Source organism: Aphidius gifuensis, linkage group LG2 (genome assembly GCF_014905175.1).
Source record: "Aphidius gifuensis isolate YNYX2018 linkage group LG2, ASM1490517v1, whole genome shotgun sequence".
In the NCBI taxonomy this organism is placed as follows: Eukaryota; Metazoa; Arthropoda; class Insecta; order Hymenoptera; family Braconidae; genus Aphidius; species Aphidius gifuensis.
In genome coordinates, this window is record NC_057789.1 from 5,769,442 (window position 1) to 5,785,844 (window position 16,403).

Here is a 16,403-nt window from a genome sequence, read left to right on the forward strand (position 1 = left end):
TTAGAGAGGAAGTGTGTGCAATGATTTTAAGGGTTCCCAACCAATAATATAAAACATTGGCAGTTGGCAGTGACGTAGTTCCTGTTTTTGGCCTTTTGTTGTTTATTCTTCTTCTTGGTATTCAGTGGTGCATAATTGTTTGCACGCTTCACCATGCTTCACCACTGTTAGCTCGTACTTCTGAGAGAAAAAAAAAAAAAAATTATTGATAAGTGGAAAAACAGAAAAAAAAAAAAATAGTGAAAGACTGTGTAGACTCTTGTTAAAAAGTGAAACATTTATTGATTGTCTATTGATTATTGTCACGAGTTAAATAAAATGTCTCGAGTAACATTACAAAATCGTAGAAAATACAAAAAAATATTTTCTGATGCTGTTAATATTTGTCTTGATTCATTGAAAAAAGATCAACATTATTATGTCAGTAGATTGGGTTGTAGTAAATCAATTTCACCTTTGGCTGCACGTTTGAGTATTAAATTATCAGGACACATGAAAGAAATAATAAAAGAAATTGAATTGGAAACATTTGATGAACCAGTTATTAAAAGTGATGATGATTTTCTTCTTGTTGATGAGAATGCAGAGTTTGAAATGGATGATGTCAATGATTCAGATCAAGAAGAGAATAAATATAATTTACACAGACGTCTGGATCCTTTGTTAAATGTATTAATTGAAGAAAATCATGATAATTCAATTATTGATGCTTCAACAAATGGTAATTTAAAAAATAATAATAATTAAATATATCAGTGAGTCAAGGAATTAATTATAAATTTAATTTGTTGTTTTATTTTTTTTTTTAAATCTAGAAAACACAACACCCAGAGAACCAGACATTTGTGGTGACAATAACAGAAGTGGTGTGCCATCTGAATCATCATCAGTTAAAACTGATTCAGTAAAAACATTAAAAAATAAACAGCTGACATCAACAGGACTTTTAAAAAAGCAGAATTGTCCAAAAGCAATACCAATTCGAAAACGAGTACAAATTTTTAAACCAATCAGCTCCAATGTTGACAAAGGTAATGTGTGTTTTGGTTTTTAATCAATAATTTATTTTAAATTATGTTGAAATGTTAAAATCATTATTATTATGACAGGTAAACAACAAGTGTCAAAACCAGTTGATAAAAGCTCATCAAGTACTGCTAATAACAGTGTTGTTATTGAAAAAAATTCACGTCAAATAAATCCAGAACATATTGTACCACATGTTATAATAAGTGAGTTGCCATTGCGACAACAAAGTCCCTCACAATCCACGAGTGAACAGTCTCCAATAAAAAAAGTTGATGCTCATGTTTCAAAGACACGTTACACAGCTGAATCTGAGTCTGATGATGATAATATAACATTGGTAATAAATAAGAAAACAAATAATGCCAAAAGACAAAATCCAATACAAATAGATGGTCAGTAAAATTTTTATAAATCATTTATTAAATGTGGCAACTTTAATTTAAATAAATTATTAATTTTTTCTAGATGAATTGGAGGAATTCAGTCCAAATGACAGTGATGACAATACAATGACAACTAAAGGTTCACCAAAAAAACAACCAGCACGAGTAACTCGATCATCAAATGAACGTTCACCAAAAAAACAACCAGTTCGAGTAACTCGATCATCAGCCAGATTAACACAACCTGCAGTTAAATATAACTTGTGTTCTTCAACATCTGAGGATGACAAAACTTCATCATCTTCATCAGAAAAAAGTGATGATGAGAGTGAGGCATTATCAACAACAACAGCATCAACAACAACGACAAATAATAACTCTGTTAAAAGACAACGTGCCAAACGAGGAGGAAAAAAAAAAATAGATACAAAAAAATCACTTTCTCAAACAACTATTCATCATCCAACTTGGACTTTACAAAGAGCAAAAAAAAGAGGTAGATATAATGGTAAAACTGACATTCAAAAAATGAAATTTTGGTCACAAAGAAGAGACGATATTGATAAATTAAATGAATTAGTTTATGCAAAATGTATTGAGCTTAAAAATGAAGATTCAAAAATTACTGATGGCAGGATATTTCAGATAGCAATGGAAGTTATAGAAAAATCTTTACCAAAAAATTTTCATCTTTCTCGTACAACTTGGAGAAATGAATTTTTAAATAAATATAATATAACTGGTAAACCATCAGAACGTCTAATGTAATTAATTAATTAATTAATTTTATATTCTTCTATAGTATATTTTCATGAATATTTTTTTTTTTTTTTTAATCAACTAGAATGCTTGTTTTAAATAAATAATCAATGTTTTATTTATACAAATTAGATACTTGCATTTTTTTGTTAATTTTAACTTTTTTTTCATGGTGACGATAATTGTAAAAATTCATGTAAAAAAAAAATACAAATAATTAATTAATAAACATCATTTATTATCTCATAATTTTGTTATTTAATTATTATTATTAATTAAGTACCTGTATGAAAAATAAATGTAAAAAAAAAAAATTATTATTTTGTTGGTAATTGAGAAAATATTTTTATCATAAAAAATAGGGCTGTTTTTGTTTTAGATATAAAAAAAAATAAATATTGATTATAAATTCAATTGTTTATTGTCATATTTATTTTTTTACGTTAAAATATAATAATATTTTGCGTGATATTTTTTTTAACTGTCTAGATATATTTTTTAATCTCCCGCCATGTTTTTCATTCAGCTTTCTTGAGAGACTCTTGAGAGAGGTTGAGAGCACTCTTGAGTGGTGGGTTGAGCCCAAGAAATTCCAAGAAGTTTTCCAAGAACATTTGTTGTTGTGTATTTTTATTTACAGATCATAACCTGTTGAATGTTGAATAGTCAAATAGATTAGAGTAAAAATTGTGTGCTTTAAGCTGTTATTTTAATGTAAATTTTTGACAACAATATCAAGATAATAGCCAAAATGGCAAGTGAAATAAATTCTTTTATTAAAACCGAATTTACAAATGCAATTAATTATTGTTTAAAAAAATCTGAGATTAAAAATTATTACAATAAACATGACAAAAGTGAACCAATATCAAGACAGTCAGCTAGACTTGGTGAAGAAATATCTTCGTTTTTAATGAAAAAAATAATTAAAAAAATTACAACACATGAAGACATTAATGTTGATATTGCAAGTAATGTTAAAACTAAAAATCGTAAACGATCAACATCATCAAATTTACCACATCATGCTGGATCAAAAAATTCATCTGGTCACAAAAAATCAGCTTCACCTTCATCATCATCACAAAAGAAATTTAAATATTGTTATACTGATAGTGATGACAGTTAACCTTCTACAAAGAGAAATTCTTTTGATGATGAAGAATCTCCAAAAAATGAGGAAAAAATAGAGAAAAAAAAAAAACGATCAAGAACATTTATACCACGTGATATTAAAATGAAAGTATTAAAACTTGTCAATAAATATCCATATATGAAACTACCAGACATTCATCTATCAACTGGATATAATAGTATAACTTCTCAACAAATAAATATGTGGAAAAATCAATTTGACTATATTGATTCAAGTGATGAATCAAATAACATTGATAACAGAAGAATAATTAATGTTGACGTTTACAATAAGTGTGTTGAACAGTCAAATATTAATTGTAAATTTAATGAAAGACAATTAAAACTATGGGCACTTGAAGCAAAAGAAATACGTTTTAAAAATGATTTAACATTTCAATTTGTTCCTGATGATAAATGGCTTGATACATTTAAAATTGATTATTCTATTCTTGAAGCTGGCAACAATGAAATGTATGTAATTCCAAAAAAATTAACTGATCAAGAATTACGTGGTAAATATAATTTATAATTTTATTTTTTATTATTATTACTGCAAGTATTATTTTTATGAATTTTTAAATTTTATTTACAGGATACATGGAGCCTTGTGATGTAGAAATTGATTTAGTTGAAGAAGTTAAAAATGTTGATCAAGTTAATAATGATAGTAAGCAAGAAGAAAAAATTACATTAAAACCAAATAATATTGTTGGTATTAATATGAATAATATTGAGATGATTAATATGAATAAACAAAAAATTTTGAGAGAAGAAAATTTTGCTCAAATTTTAAGTAATGTTGATGATTTTATTGATGAAGATAATGTTGATCCTCTTCAAACAGTTGATGTTGATAATCATTTGATCAATGAAGTACCTGAATCTGAAATTAATGAAAATGCTTTGAATATTTATACTTACAGTAAATGCCAAGAATTTAGTGAAAAAAAAATTAAATTTGGTGATAAAGAGATACGAGAATGGGCTATTGATGCAGCTAAACTTTGTGCTCTTCCATCATCTGAATGCTCTGACTTTAAACCATCAGATGATTGGATAAATAAATTTAAAAAAACAAATGGTATTGTTGGAGAACCATGGGATCTTCGAGTCGTTGAAAATGTAATCGATAATTCTGAAAAATCTTATGACAGTAATCAAAATTTGTTGGATCTTCAAATGAATGATACTGATGATGATGATGATTTTTTTAAAAGTTTAGAAACTCCAAGTTGTTCTTTTACAAATTTAAACATTGAAAAAGATAATAATAAAGTTAAAAATAATTGTGATCAAGCCAACAAACTTGCTGACATAAATGGAAATTGTTTAGATCTTTCAACTAAAAAAAATAGCTCTTCACTTGATAAAAATAAAAATAATAAAGTTGAATTAGTTGATTTAACTATAGATGATGATGATGATAATTCATTTGCCTGGAGAAATGGTGCGTTTAATATCAAGACTGAGTTACTAAATTAAAATCAATTTTTTTATAATCCATGTGAATTCAGCTGCTGGCCAAGACAACTAAATAATAAAAAAAAAAAAAAAAATGTAAATATTTTATTAAATCAAAATAATAATTGTTTTAAGTGTCTTTAAGTTAAAAAACAAAAAAAAATTTATGTTATAATTTAATCAATAATATCGCTTATGCTTTATAATTTTTTTTTTATTACAAAATTAAAAAATGTATTTTTTAATTTTTTCTACATTTTTATCATTAAAAAAAAACAAAATATTATTAAATTTTAAATACAAAATAAAATATTAAAAATAATTAAAAACAAATATTATTAACAATTTAACGACTAAATAAAAGATTAAAAAAAATAATTATTTTGAATTTTTTTTTAACATTAAAAATAGTAGTACGAATATAAAGATTAAAAAAATAATTAAATTTATAATTAGATGATGTAAGCATAGATCAATTCCAGGTGTCCACCCATCAATGACCTCACCATCAGTTAAACATACGAATTACGATATATTTTCTTTCTCATTTAGCTCGTCTCTCCTCTTCTTTTTTTTTTTTTTTGCCATCTTTTGTCAAATGTGTGATCTTTTTATTGCTTTTAACGACACAAGCGCCACTATTTCACCAACGGAATTTGCCTAGCAACACAAAGCAAAACGCAAAAACAAGTTTTTAAACATGTATGTGTTAGTTTTTCGCTTGTCAGCATATAGTAGTGTGGGGATGGTGGTAGAAAAAAAAAAACAACAGTAAGAAGTAAAAAGTGATCCGTAAATTACATTGATAGTCATAAGTATATCTGTATACATATACAACAATTTTGTTGATAAACAATTGCAATTAGTTAATAACAATATTATCATAACATCAGTTACTTAATCCGCCATTTTGAATATATAATATATTCTCTATCTATTGAAAAACAACATCCCAAGCCAACAAACAACCAAAAAAAAAAAACATAAAACATAAAGGGAAGTAAAAAAAAAAGGAAATTATCCAAGTGGACATAAAATGGACTACACAAGCGTGGTCAGTCACGTGTCTAATTGTTGATGGAGTTAATATTATTATAAATAATATAATAATGTCAAAAAAATATATTAAAATGGATAAAATAGTAAAAACAATTGTTCAACATAGTGATAATGATAAAAAAGAATTTTCAGATGCACTAAATTGGTGTGTACAAGAATTAAAAATAAATAATTATTATGACAGTGATGTTAATAGTGAAACAATATCATGGGAATCAAAAACACTTGGTGAAGAAATATATTTATCAATAATTGAAATATTACGTAAAAAGCCATTATTTGATGGTGATTGGGTACTTGATACACCTGATAATACAAATTGTGAAATAATTAATATTGATGACAATAATTATGATGCTACTCTAAATTCTCATCAACGAATTACTAATAAAAATACAGATGTCGTGATTGGCGTTGATCGTAAATCTGACAATAATAAACATTGTAAATTAATTCGCGTTAATAATAATAATAATAAAAATAATGATGATGATGATAATGATAAAATTAAACAAAATAATATTATTAAAATTAATCAAAAAAAAATTGTTTCAATTGAGAGTATTGAGACTGATTTTATGAAAAATAAAAAATCTCAAATTAATAATAATAGAGTACCAATTGTTGTTGTTGAAAAAATAAATAATGATATTATTAAATCATCAATTAATAATGATTCTAAAAAAAAAATAATAAGTACTGTAACATTGGATAATGATGAAATAATAAAATCACCAGGTGATACTATTAATGCTGATGATGATGTTGAAGAATTTGATCCAGTTGGTGGTGATGATGATTTGAGTATTGATCAAGATAGTACACATGAAGATGATAATGATAAACTTGATGTTCAAGTTATTGAAAATAATGATGATGATAAAAAATTATTTATTATTCCTTGTAATAATAAATTAAAAAAAGATAATATTATTAAATTTATTGAACAAATTCATGTTGATGATTTGGAGACTGATTTTTCACATAATAGAACATGTGAAATTGTATCACAAGCTCCAAGACCAGAATCACCAATGTCAACTTGTTCAATATCTGAATTTGAGCCAATTGATGATGACGATGATGATGACGATGACAACGATGATGATGATGAGGATGATGAGGAGGAGGATGATTGCAGTGATGAAAGTTCTAGTGATAAAAGTTACAAAAATGATAATAATAAAAATTTGAGTAATATGGATATTGTTGAAAATGAAATATTTGAAAATAAAAAAACAAATAAACAAGATAATAATATTAATAAATTATCAAATAACATATTGATTAATCAAAATATTATTTTAGATAAAAATAAATCATTATCAAATAATAATACTAAAATCAATTTGACTGAAAATAAAATTAAAAATAATCATAATACAATTAAAAATAATACAAATAATAATCATTCAACATTAATGATTAATGATAGACCTAAATCAATACCAAACTTAATTAGTGATGAAATTTTACCAAACAAAATTAAAGTTATTAGACTACCTCCAGATAGTAAAAGTGAAAATAATAAAAATGAAATAATTCATAATATAAATAGTAATAAAAAAATTAATGAATCTGAAAATAAAATAAATAATGGACTTCAACAACTTATGAATAAATTATTAATGGCTAAAAATTCTGCAATTGATAAAAAAATTCATATTAATACAGATAATGTTGAAAAATATGAGGCTGAAATATTAAAACATTGTGCACAAAATAATACTCATTCAATTGTTGAAAAAAAATTACTAACAAATGACATTGTTAATGATAAATTTAAGACTGTTATTTTAAATGATGAATCAAATAAAATAAATAATAATATACCATTATTATCATCATCATCATCGAGTGAAGAAAAAATTGAAGAATTTGAATCAATTATTGTAAATACTGTTGATTTGATTAATGAGGATGAGCCAATGTTAATTGATGATAATCAAATTGATAGTATTGAGACTGTATGCCTAGATAATGATGATATAATTGAAAATAAAAATTCAACATCTTTAACAGCTGATGTTATTGATAATGAAGAATTTGAAACTGAATATTTAACAAATGATGATGTTAATTCTGTTAAAAATTCATGTGTCATCAATGAATTGAATGACGTTGAAAATGATAATTTAAATAAAATAGATACTGATAATAATTTGCAATCTAGCAATATTATTAATGAAAAAAAACAAGATAAAATAAATGTACTTGATGAACAAATACAAAATTTGGAAGATGAAATAACAGTTTGTCATAATACAACAATTGATAATAATTTACAAGCTGAAAAAAATAAACAAAAAATATTAAATGGTAAATCATCAAGTCATGTTGATAATGAAGACATTGAAGAATTTGATCCTGATCTAGGTAGTGATGTAGATAATATTGAAAATAAAATCATTGAAACAGAATCTGTGCTTGAAACAAAAAAAGATGAAATAATTGTCAGTACAAATAATCAACTACTTGAAAATGTTGATGAAGAAAAAACAGTTATATTTGATAATAAAATACCTGATGATTGTTTAAATGTTATTAACCAAAATATAGCTTTTGATAGTATTGAAAAATTGTAGAAGTTGAAACACAAATTTCAAATGACAACGATATAATTGTAAGTAAAAATAAGTCACTAGTTGAACAAGTAGAAGAAGAGCAAATAATAGAACCAGTACAACAACAACATCAACTAACTAATAATATTGAAACACAAATTATTGATCAACATCAAGAAGAACCAGTACAACAACAACAACAACAACTAATTAATAATATCGAAACACAAATTATTGATCAACAACAAATGATTGTTGGTCAAGATTTACCAATGATTTGTGCTAAAGAAGAAGTAGTTAGTTTTAGAAATAATTGTATAACTAAAAATGATGATTATGATAAACCAATAAATCAAGTTATACATAATAATACAGAATTAATAATTACTAAAAATGATATTCATCAATTTGAAACATTTGGTGATAGAATTACAATTGGTAGTGATATTATTATTGAAGATATATCATCAAATAATACATCTGTTTTATTAAAGCCACATGCAGGAAAAAATTGGAATATTGATAACGATGTTCCACTTGATTGTACAAAAAAAGATAAAGCAAATTGTGACGATGAACAAATACCAATAACAAATGTTATACCATCAATAATTTATCAACAAGATAAAATAATATCATTAAATTCAACTCAACAACCAATTCAACAGTCTGTTATTGATTCGGTGTTTGACAGTGATCATGCATATCCAACACAAGAAGCTACAATGATTCATGGTAATGAATCACTTGATTTACAAATTGGCAGTCAACATGTTATTCAAGCATTACAAAATGGTAATTATAATATTTTTTTAAATATCTTTTATTTCCTCATAAAATTATTATCATTTTTTAACGTTTTTTTTTTTTCCTCTTTGTGTTGTATTGTAGGTATTGGAGAACAATATTGTTCAAATTTAACTGATGAAAATTCACAAATAAATCAAGAAGAGGAGCAGCCTGTATTTGCTGATAAAGTATTTAATGATCAAAGATATTTTATACAGCCAATATTTGATCCAATATCAGGAAGTAATTTAGTATTAAATCAGTGTCCAGTACCAACAACACAAATATCACTTGATGGTATGTTATTTATAGAAATTATATCAATATAAAATTTATTAATTTTTATATATTTTTGTTAATTATGAATACAGGTAATGAAGAGCATGGTCTTGCTTGGAATCAAAGAGGAAAAAAAAGAAAATCAATGGAAGATATTGATGAAGATGAGGATGAGGGAGAAGATGAAGATGAAGTAGGTGTTGCTGAACAAAGTGTTTCAATGAATTCTCCTCATTCATCTAGATCAATGTTTACAAATGATAATCAATATACACCATATGAAGAAGAAAAAGAAGAAGATGATAATGAATATCATCCACCAGCTCGTAGAAGACGTCTAAATCAAGATCCAGATATTGATAATGATGAAGAAGAATATGAAGATAATAATGATAATGGAAATAAAAGAATATCTAGAGATGGAAAAAAACCACGTCAAATGATTCCATATGAATATAAATTAAAAGTACTTGAATTAAAAAGAAAATATCCAGATATTTCATTGCAAAGACTTAAAGAATTATCAGGTTGTAGTAAATTTTTACGATGTAATAGTCAATTACGTTCATGGGCAAAACAATTGAGTCATATTAAAAAAGAATGTCATATTAGAGGAGAAATTAATGATTATGTTTATTCAAGATTCATTAATACACAAAATAGTTGTGGTAAAATAACAGATGATTCAGTTAAAGCTTGGTGTGATGAAGCACTTAAAAAAATACCATGTAAAACAATTAAAGCTAATGATGAGTGGCTTGAAAGTTTTAAAATTGATTATAAAATATCAAAATTTTTATCTGGTCAATTAGTTATTTATCCAGATACATCAAACAGAGAAAATAATACAAATAATTATTTACAATTAAATCATAGTAATGAATATGATGGTAATGAAGATGACAATGATGATAATGATGATAATGATGAAAATGATGAAAATGATGATGACGCTGATGACGCTGATGATGATGCTATGGATACTGAGCATGAAAAAATTCATGTAAATAGCATTGACAATCAAAATGTTATTATTGCTGAAGAGAATCATAATGTTGACATGGAAATTGATGATAATAATGAGAAAATAATTGAAAATGATAATGACATAAATATTGGTGATAAAACAAATGATAATTACAATATCAATAATCATATTGAAGATAATGAAAATATAACAACATCAGCAGTTGAATTATATAATCCAATAAATAATAAAAAAACAAAAAAATCATATAAAAAAATTAAAAATAATAAAAAAGTTGAAATGAGTAGATCTAAACGTGTAGTATTAACAGATGAAGAAAAAATTGTTATTATTAAAATTCATTATAAAAATCCAACTTGGACTCTTAGTCAATTACGTGAAGCAACATTTTCAAGATTGAAAGGTGCTTCACAAATAAAACATTGGGAACATGTACTAAGAACAAAAGGTGCATTTAATGATGATATGATAAATACAAATAATAACAATGATACTATAACATTACAAAAATTAATTGAAGTTAATGGAAGACAACGTAGAGATAAAATGGTTAAAACTGGAATTAAAAAACGTAATGATAATAATAATAAACAAATTAAAATAAATAATAAAAAAAAACAATTAAAAATTCGTAAATTTTCAAAAAAAAAAACAAATGATAAACAAATTAAATTAAATAAAAAACAACGTGGTGAATCACATTTAAGAATTGCTAATAAAAAAAGAAATTTTAGAAAAGATATTATATTACGTACAACAAGAAATGGAGATAAATATAAATTAACTGCTGATGATAATAAACAAAATTTAAATAATAACACCAACATCAACATCATCAACAACAACAACAATAACATCAATAATAATAACAGTAATAAAGTTAAAAAAAATTCTAAAAAAACAGTTAGATTTGATATTAACAAAGATGATAATACAGATGAGAATATTAAAAATTTAGTTGATAATTGGGTTTATGCAAAATGTATTGAGCTAAAAAATGAGAATAGAAAATTAAGAAATAATATACTAACAAAATGGGCAATTATTGCAAATGATAAATTTAATGAAGGTGGTGATTATGGTGGTGATAAACCATGGCGTGAAGCTTTTAAGAAAAAATATAATTTAACCGGTGCCTATGATAATTTACAACTTGGTAATGAAAATTTATTACAAGTAACTGATGAAACAAATGAAAACAATGAGAATAATGACAATGATATTGATGATAATGGTAATATCAATGATAATGTTGATGATTATGATAATAATGAAGACGATGATAATGAACATGAAGCTAATAACGATGATGAAGATGATGATGAGGCTGAGGATGAAGAAGAGGAGGAGGATGATGACGTCAACGACAACGACGACGATGGTGATGATGATGATAATGATGATAATGATGATGATAATAATGAAGATGAAGATGAAGAGGAAGATGATACAGTCAGAAATGATGATGAAGATAATTTTAATCATGATCATCATAATATCTCGCCCACAATGAAATCAGATGATCAAGATGACTACACACCAGAAAGTTTAAAAAATATTTTAAATTTAAATGATAGCAAAGTTAAAATAGTCAGTGTAGAAAAAATGGTGGGTCCAACAATATCAGGGGCAATTTATAATCCAGCAAATGGACAAATTAAATGGAGACTCGATACTCCATGATTTAAAAAATATTATTCATACATTGTCTCATCACTTGGACTATGAAAAAAAATAATAATTATAAATCATACATAAAAAAAAAAAAAAAGTAAAAAAATTTAAGTGATGACCAAACTTGAATAAAAATAAATCTTATATTTTAAATTTTCAAATTGACTGAAAAGAAAAAAAAAAAGATTTTATAAAATCTATCACTGGTGTAATTTTGTAAATTATATATGCTTTCCATTATTATATTTAATATAAATATATAATAAGTTATAAAAAAAGATGAAAAAAAAAAATTAATAAAAAAAAAAAAAATGTTTTTTACGATTAATACATTTTAAGATGATTAAAAAAAAAAAATGAAATAACTTATAAATTTTAAGATTGAAACAAAATAGATTTAAGAATGATTTATTGATGTTTTATTAATTGCTCTTAATAAAATTATCTTATTTATAATTTTTGATAATTTAATTAAAATATTATTGATAATATATTGTTTGTTTTTTTTTTTTTTTTTATTTTTTTGCAAATGTCAATTTAATATTTGCTTTAATTTTGTTTTTTTATTATTTTGCTCGCTGTAAATGATTTTTTTTTTTTTTGAATACTGTAAGTAATTAAAACATTGAGTACAAACAAAAAAATATTTTATATTTATCTAATGCAAGTTTGATTTGAATGAATATCAAACAAAAAAAACACGTGATTTATTTTGTAAATCATTGTTTGAAGTTTAATGATTATTATTAAATAAAACATGCGTTGTCACTTGCTTCCTTTGTAATTATTATCTTGTCTATTTTATTTATTGAAAAAAAAAAAAAAAAAATACCCAACCAATATCCTAATCTATTAAAATAATAATATATTTTTAAAAAGTCTGAAATATATTTTTTTTTTTTTTTTTTTTTTACTCAAGTCGATAAAGAACGCTTAAAAATAAAAATAAAATTTTTTTTTTCTATTGAAAATTTTGTTATCAATGATATTCTTTGTTGATTATTTTATTTTTATTTTTATTTTTCAATCATTTGAATACTAATGACTACCAACAAAAAAAAAAAGAGAGGGAAGTTGTCGCTCTAACTTCTCACCTCACCACACAAAAGAAAAAAAAAAATCAGTTACATATTAAAATTTTTCAGTTGTTCAACAAGTGATGATTATTAAATAAAAATAAACTAATAATATATGACAACATGAGTAACATATTGAATTATAATTTACAAATAAATAATTTAAAAAAAAAAGAATTTAAAGATGCTGTTAATTATAGTCTTGATTGTTTAAAATCAAATAATTATTATGATGGTGATATAAATTTAGAAAATGAAACAATATCATGGCGTGCATTCACGTATGGCAAAACAATTTATGATTTTTTAATTAAAATCATGAATAAAATGTCGGAAGATAATGACAATGATTGGTTATTGGAAAATCAAGAAGTCAATCAAAATTGTGATGTTGAATCAATGATGGAAAATTTATTTAAAACTGGTGAATATTTAACTATTGAGGCTAAAAATAATCAAGATAAAAATACTAACACTGAAAACAACAATGCTTTTGTTAGTTTTTATAACAACAATGAAAATAATAATAATAATTGTGATGGTTCAAATTCAAGTTATGATGAAGAACGAGCACTTGAATATTTACAGTTGAAAAAAAAAGAATCTGAAACTGTTGTTGTTAATTCAGTTGTACCCAGTGACCTAGAAAATTTTGATAACACACAATACAATAAAGATAATAAATTGCCGGACAATTTTTTTACCAAGCTTACAAGAGATGCTGAAGAAATAATTGTTCATCATAATTCAAGATCTTATAATGAAAAATATGACATTGAAGAATTTTCTCCAAGACCTCGTTCTCTAAACGATTCCACTGAAAATAATGAAGATTCATGGACAAAATTGAATGGAAATTGTTTTGTTAAAATTGAATCAGGTAATTGTTATAAAAATCTTGAATTATTTACATGTTTTACATGAATTTTTTATCCAGATGATGTTGAAAGAGCTCTTGATTGGATTGAAGAAAATAAAACTGATACAGAAGAAGATGATGATCAAAAATTAAAAGTTGACCAGAATGATAAAGATCCATGGATGGGAGCAAAGGGACGTTGCTCTCTTCAACTTGAACCAGGTAATTTAAATTAAAATAATTTTATTTAAAAAAAATCTTAATCTTTTATTCAATATACAGATGATGTTGATCCTCTTGAATGGATTGAAGAAAGTGAAACAATTGAGAATGATTATCAACAAGAGTCATTTGAAATTAAATCTAATCATTTGATAAACTCAAAAGCTGACGATGAGAACAATGAAGATCCATGGATTAAATTGAGGTCACGTTGTTGGGTTCAACTCAACTCAGGTAATTGAAATTAAAATATTATGTTGTATATATACATTTAATAACAATATACAATGATAATCATCATCATGTTTATGTAAATAGATGATGTTGAAAGAGCCCTTGAATGGATTGAAGAAAATAAAACTGATGCATCAGAAGATGATTGGCAACAAGAATCAGACACATTTAAAATTAATTCTGATGGCATAATGAAACTTACAGTGAGCGAGAATGATGAAGGTGCAGCATGGATCAATTCTAAAAGACGTTGCTCTCTTCAACTTGAACCAGGTAATTTAAATAATAATAATCTTATGTTATAAATTGAATGATAATTATCATCATATTTACTCAATATATAGATGATGCTGATCCTTTTGAATGTACTAAAGAAACAATTAAAAATGATTATCAAAAAGAAACAGATATATCATTTGAAATTAAATCTAATAATTTGAAGAAGCTAAAAGTTGACCAAAAGAATGACGATCCATGGATCAAATTAGGAGCACGTTGTTCTGTTCAAATCAAATCAGGTAATTGAAATGAAAATAAATATAATCTTATATAAACTTGATGACAATTATCAATGCTAATCATTGTAATTATATTTATGAATAGGTGATGTTGAGAGAGCCCATGAATGGATTGGAAAAAAAGAAAAAATTAAAGAAGATTATGAACAACAATTTACCACACCAGGTAAAATTAATTCTGATGATTTGATAATTGGGGACTTGGTATATGTTAAGTGTCTTGAACATAAATTCAATAATAAAAAACTTGGGGATGAATTAATACGACATTGGGCTCGTGAAGTTAAAGAAAAAATGAAAAAAAATAATAAACCATTTAATCCAAATATTGCTTGGACTAATAAATTTAAAAAATATTATAATATCACCGGGGATAAATCAGATTTGAAAGTCAATTATAATTCACAAGTTAAAACGAAAAATTCTGAATCATCATATCATTCAAATGACACTCATTCAAATAAAAATTATTCAAATGAACCAGATTATTCACCATGTGCGATTAATAAAAAAGAAGATGACATTTATCTTTATTACAGTGATAATTTTACTGATCAATATGATGATGATGATGATTATTATTCTCAAAATCATTATAATAAAAAAATTAAAAAAGAAAAACAAGACAATTTTTACAGAAGTTTAAGACAAGAACGATCTAAAAAATTATCAAAAGTTCATAACTATAATCTCAGAAATATTAAAAAAGAAAAAATAATATAAAGATTGTCAATCAATTTATACTTTGTATTTATTTTTTTCTTTTTTTCTATTAACTCAAATCAACTTAAATAAACTTCAATCAATTTAATTTAATTAATTTTAAAGCTAACAAAAAAAATAAAATATTTCGCTTGTTATTTGTAAATAATAACAGAAAAAAAAGTTATTGATTAACTTGATATGTATATTATTGTTTATATTATTATAATATATTAATACAGTAATTAAATTAATAAATTAATAAATTGATCAATTAATAAAATAGTATTAAAAAAAAAAATTTACAGTGTTTAATTTCGATTCATTTAATTCGAAATAATTTTTAAAAGTATTTTATGTTTGTTTAATTGGGTTTATATTATTATTTATATTTTTAAAAAATATATAACGAGATAATTATTCAAGAAGAGAAGAAAAAATATAATTTACAGAGAAATACTGTGTCAAATATATTCGAAAAAAAAAGTTGCACGTCCTTGAGACTATTTAAATCAAATTGAAATATAACAGATAAAATTTTTATCTGTGTTTAGATTGATCACTTAGAAAATGAAATAGTTCAGAAAGATAAAGATGAGAATATACGTGGGTTGATTGGCGTCTGTATATTACTGAAAAAAAATAAAAAATATTTTTAAAAACCCTCTGG

The 16,403-nt window shown here is 24.3% G+C and overlaps 4 protein-coding genes across 4 annotated transcripts; all 4 read left to right on the forward strand.

Annotated features, from left to right (window-relative positions):
• Window positions 1-254: 254 nt before the first annotated feature.
• On the forward strand, window positions 255-3,300 carry LOC122849417. The gene is made up of 5 exons (XM_044148114.1): window positions 255-721; window positions 816-1,031; window positions 1,110-1,421; window positions 1,495-2,176; window positions 3,030-3,300. Exons 1-5 carry the CDS (start codon window positions 319-321, stop codon window positions 3,298-3,300), a joined length of 1,884 nt encoding a protein of 627 aa, XP_044004049.1. The 5' UTR covers window positions 255-318.
• A 56-nt stretch (window positions 3,301-3,356) lies between these two features.
• Window positions 3,357-8,602, forward strand: LOC122849418 (probable ATP-dependent helicase PF08_0048). Its single transcript, XM_044148115.1, has 6 exons — window positions 3,357-3,820; window positions 3,901-4,777; window positions 6,013-6,272; window positions 6,567-6,685; window positions 7,748-7,948; window positions 8,570-8,602. Exons 1-6 carry the CDS (start codon window positions 3,409-3,411, stop codon window positions 8,600-8,602), a joined length of 1,902 nt encoding a protein of 633 aa, XP_044004050.1. The 5' UTR covers window positions 3,357-3,408.
• LOC122848653 (protein PFC0760c-like) lies at window positions 5,859-12,201 on the forward strand. The gene is made up of 3 exons (XM_044146879.1): window positions 5,859-9,187; window positions 9,284-9,478; window positions 9,553-12,201. Exons 1-3 carry the CDS (start codon window positions 8,641-8,643, stop codon window positions 12,129-12,131), a joined length of 3,321 nt encoding a protein of 1,106 aa, XP_044002814.1. The 5' UTR covers window positions 5,859-8,640; the 3' UTR covers window positions 12,132-12,201.
• Window positions 12,202-13,321: 1,120 nt separating this feature from the next.
• LOC122849419 (protein PFC0760c-like) lies at window positions 13,322-16,392 on the forward strand. The gene is made up of 8 exons (XM_044148116.1): window positions 13,322-13,325; window positions 13,374-14,078; window positions 14,136-14,279; window positions 14,340-14,513; window positions 14,598-14,786; window positions 14,858-15,031; window positions 15,117-15,706; window positions 16,288-16,392. The coding sequence occupies exons 1-8, from the start codon at window positions 13,322-13,324 to the stop codon at window positions 16,390-16,392; spliced, it is 2,085 nt and encodes a 694-aa protein (XP_044004051.1).
• Window positions 16,393-16,403: the final 11 nt, after the last annotated feature.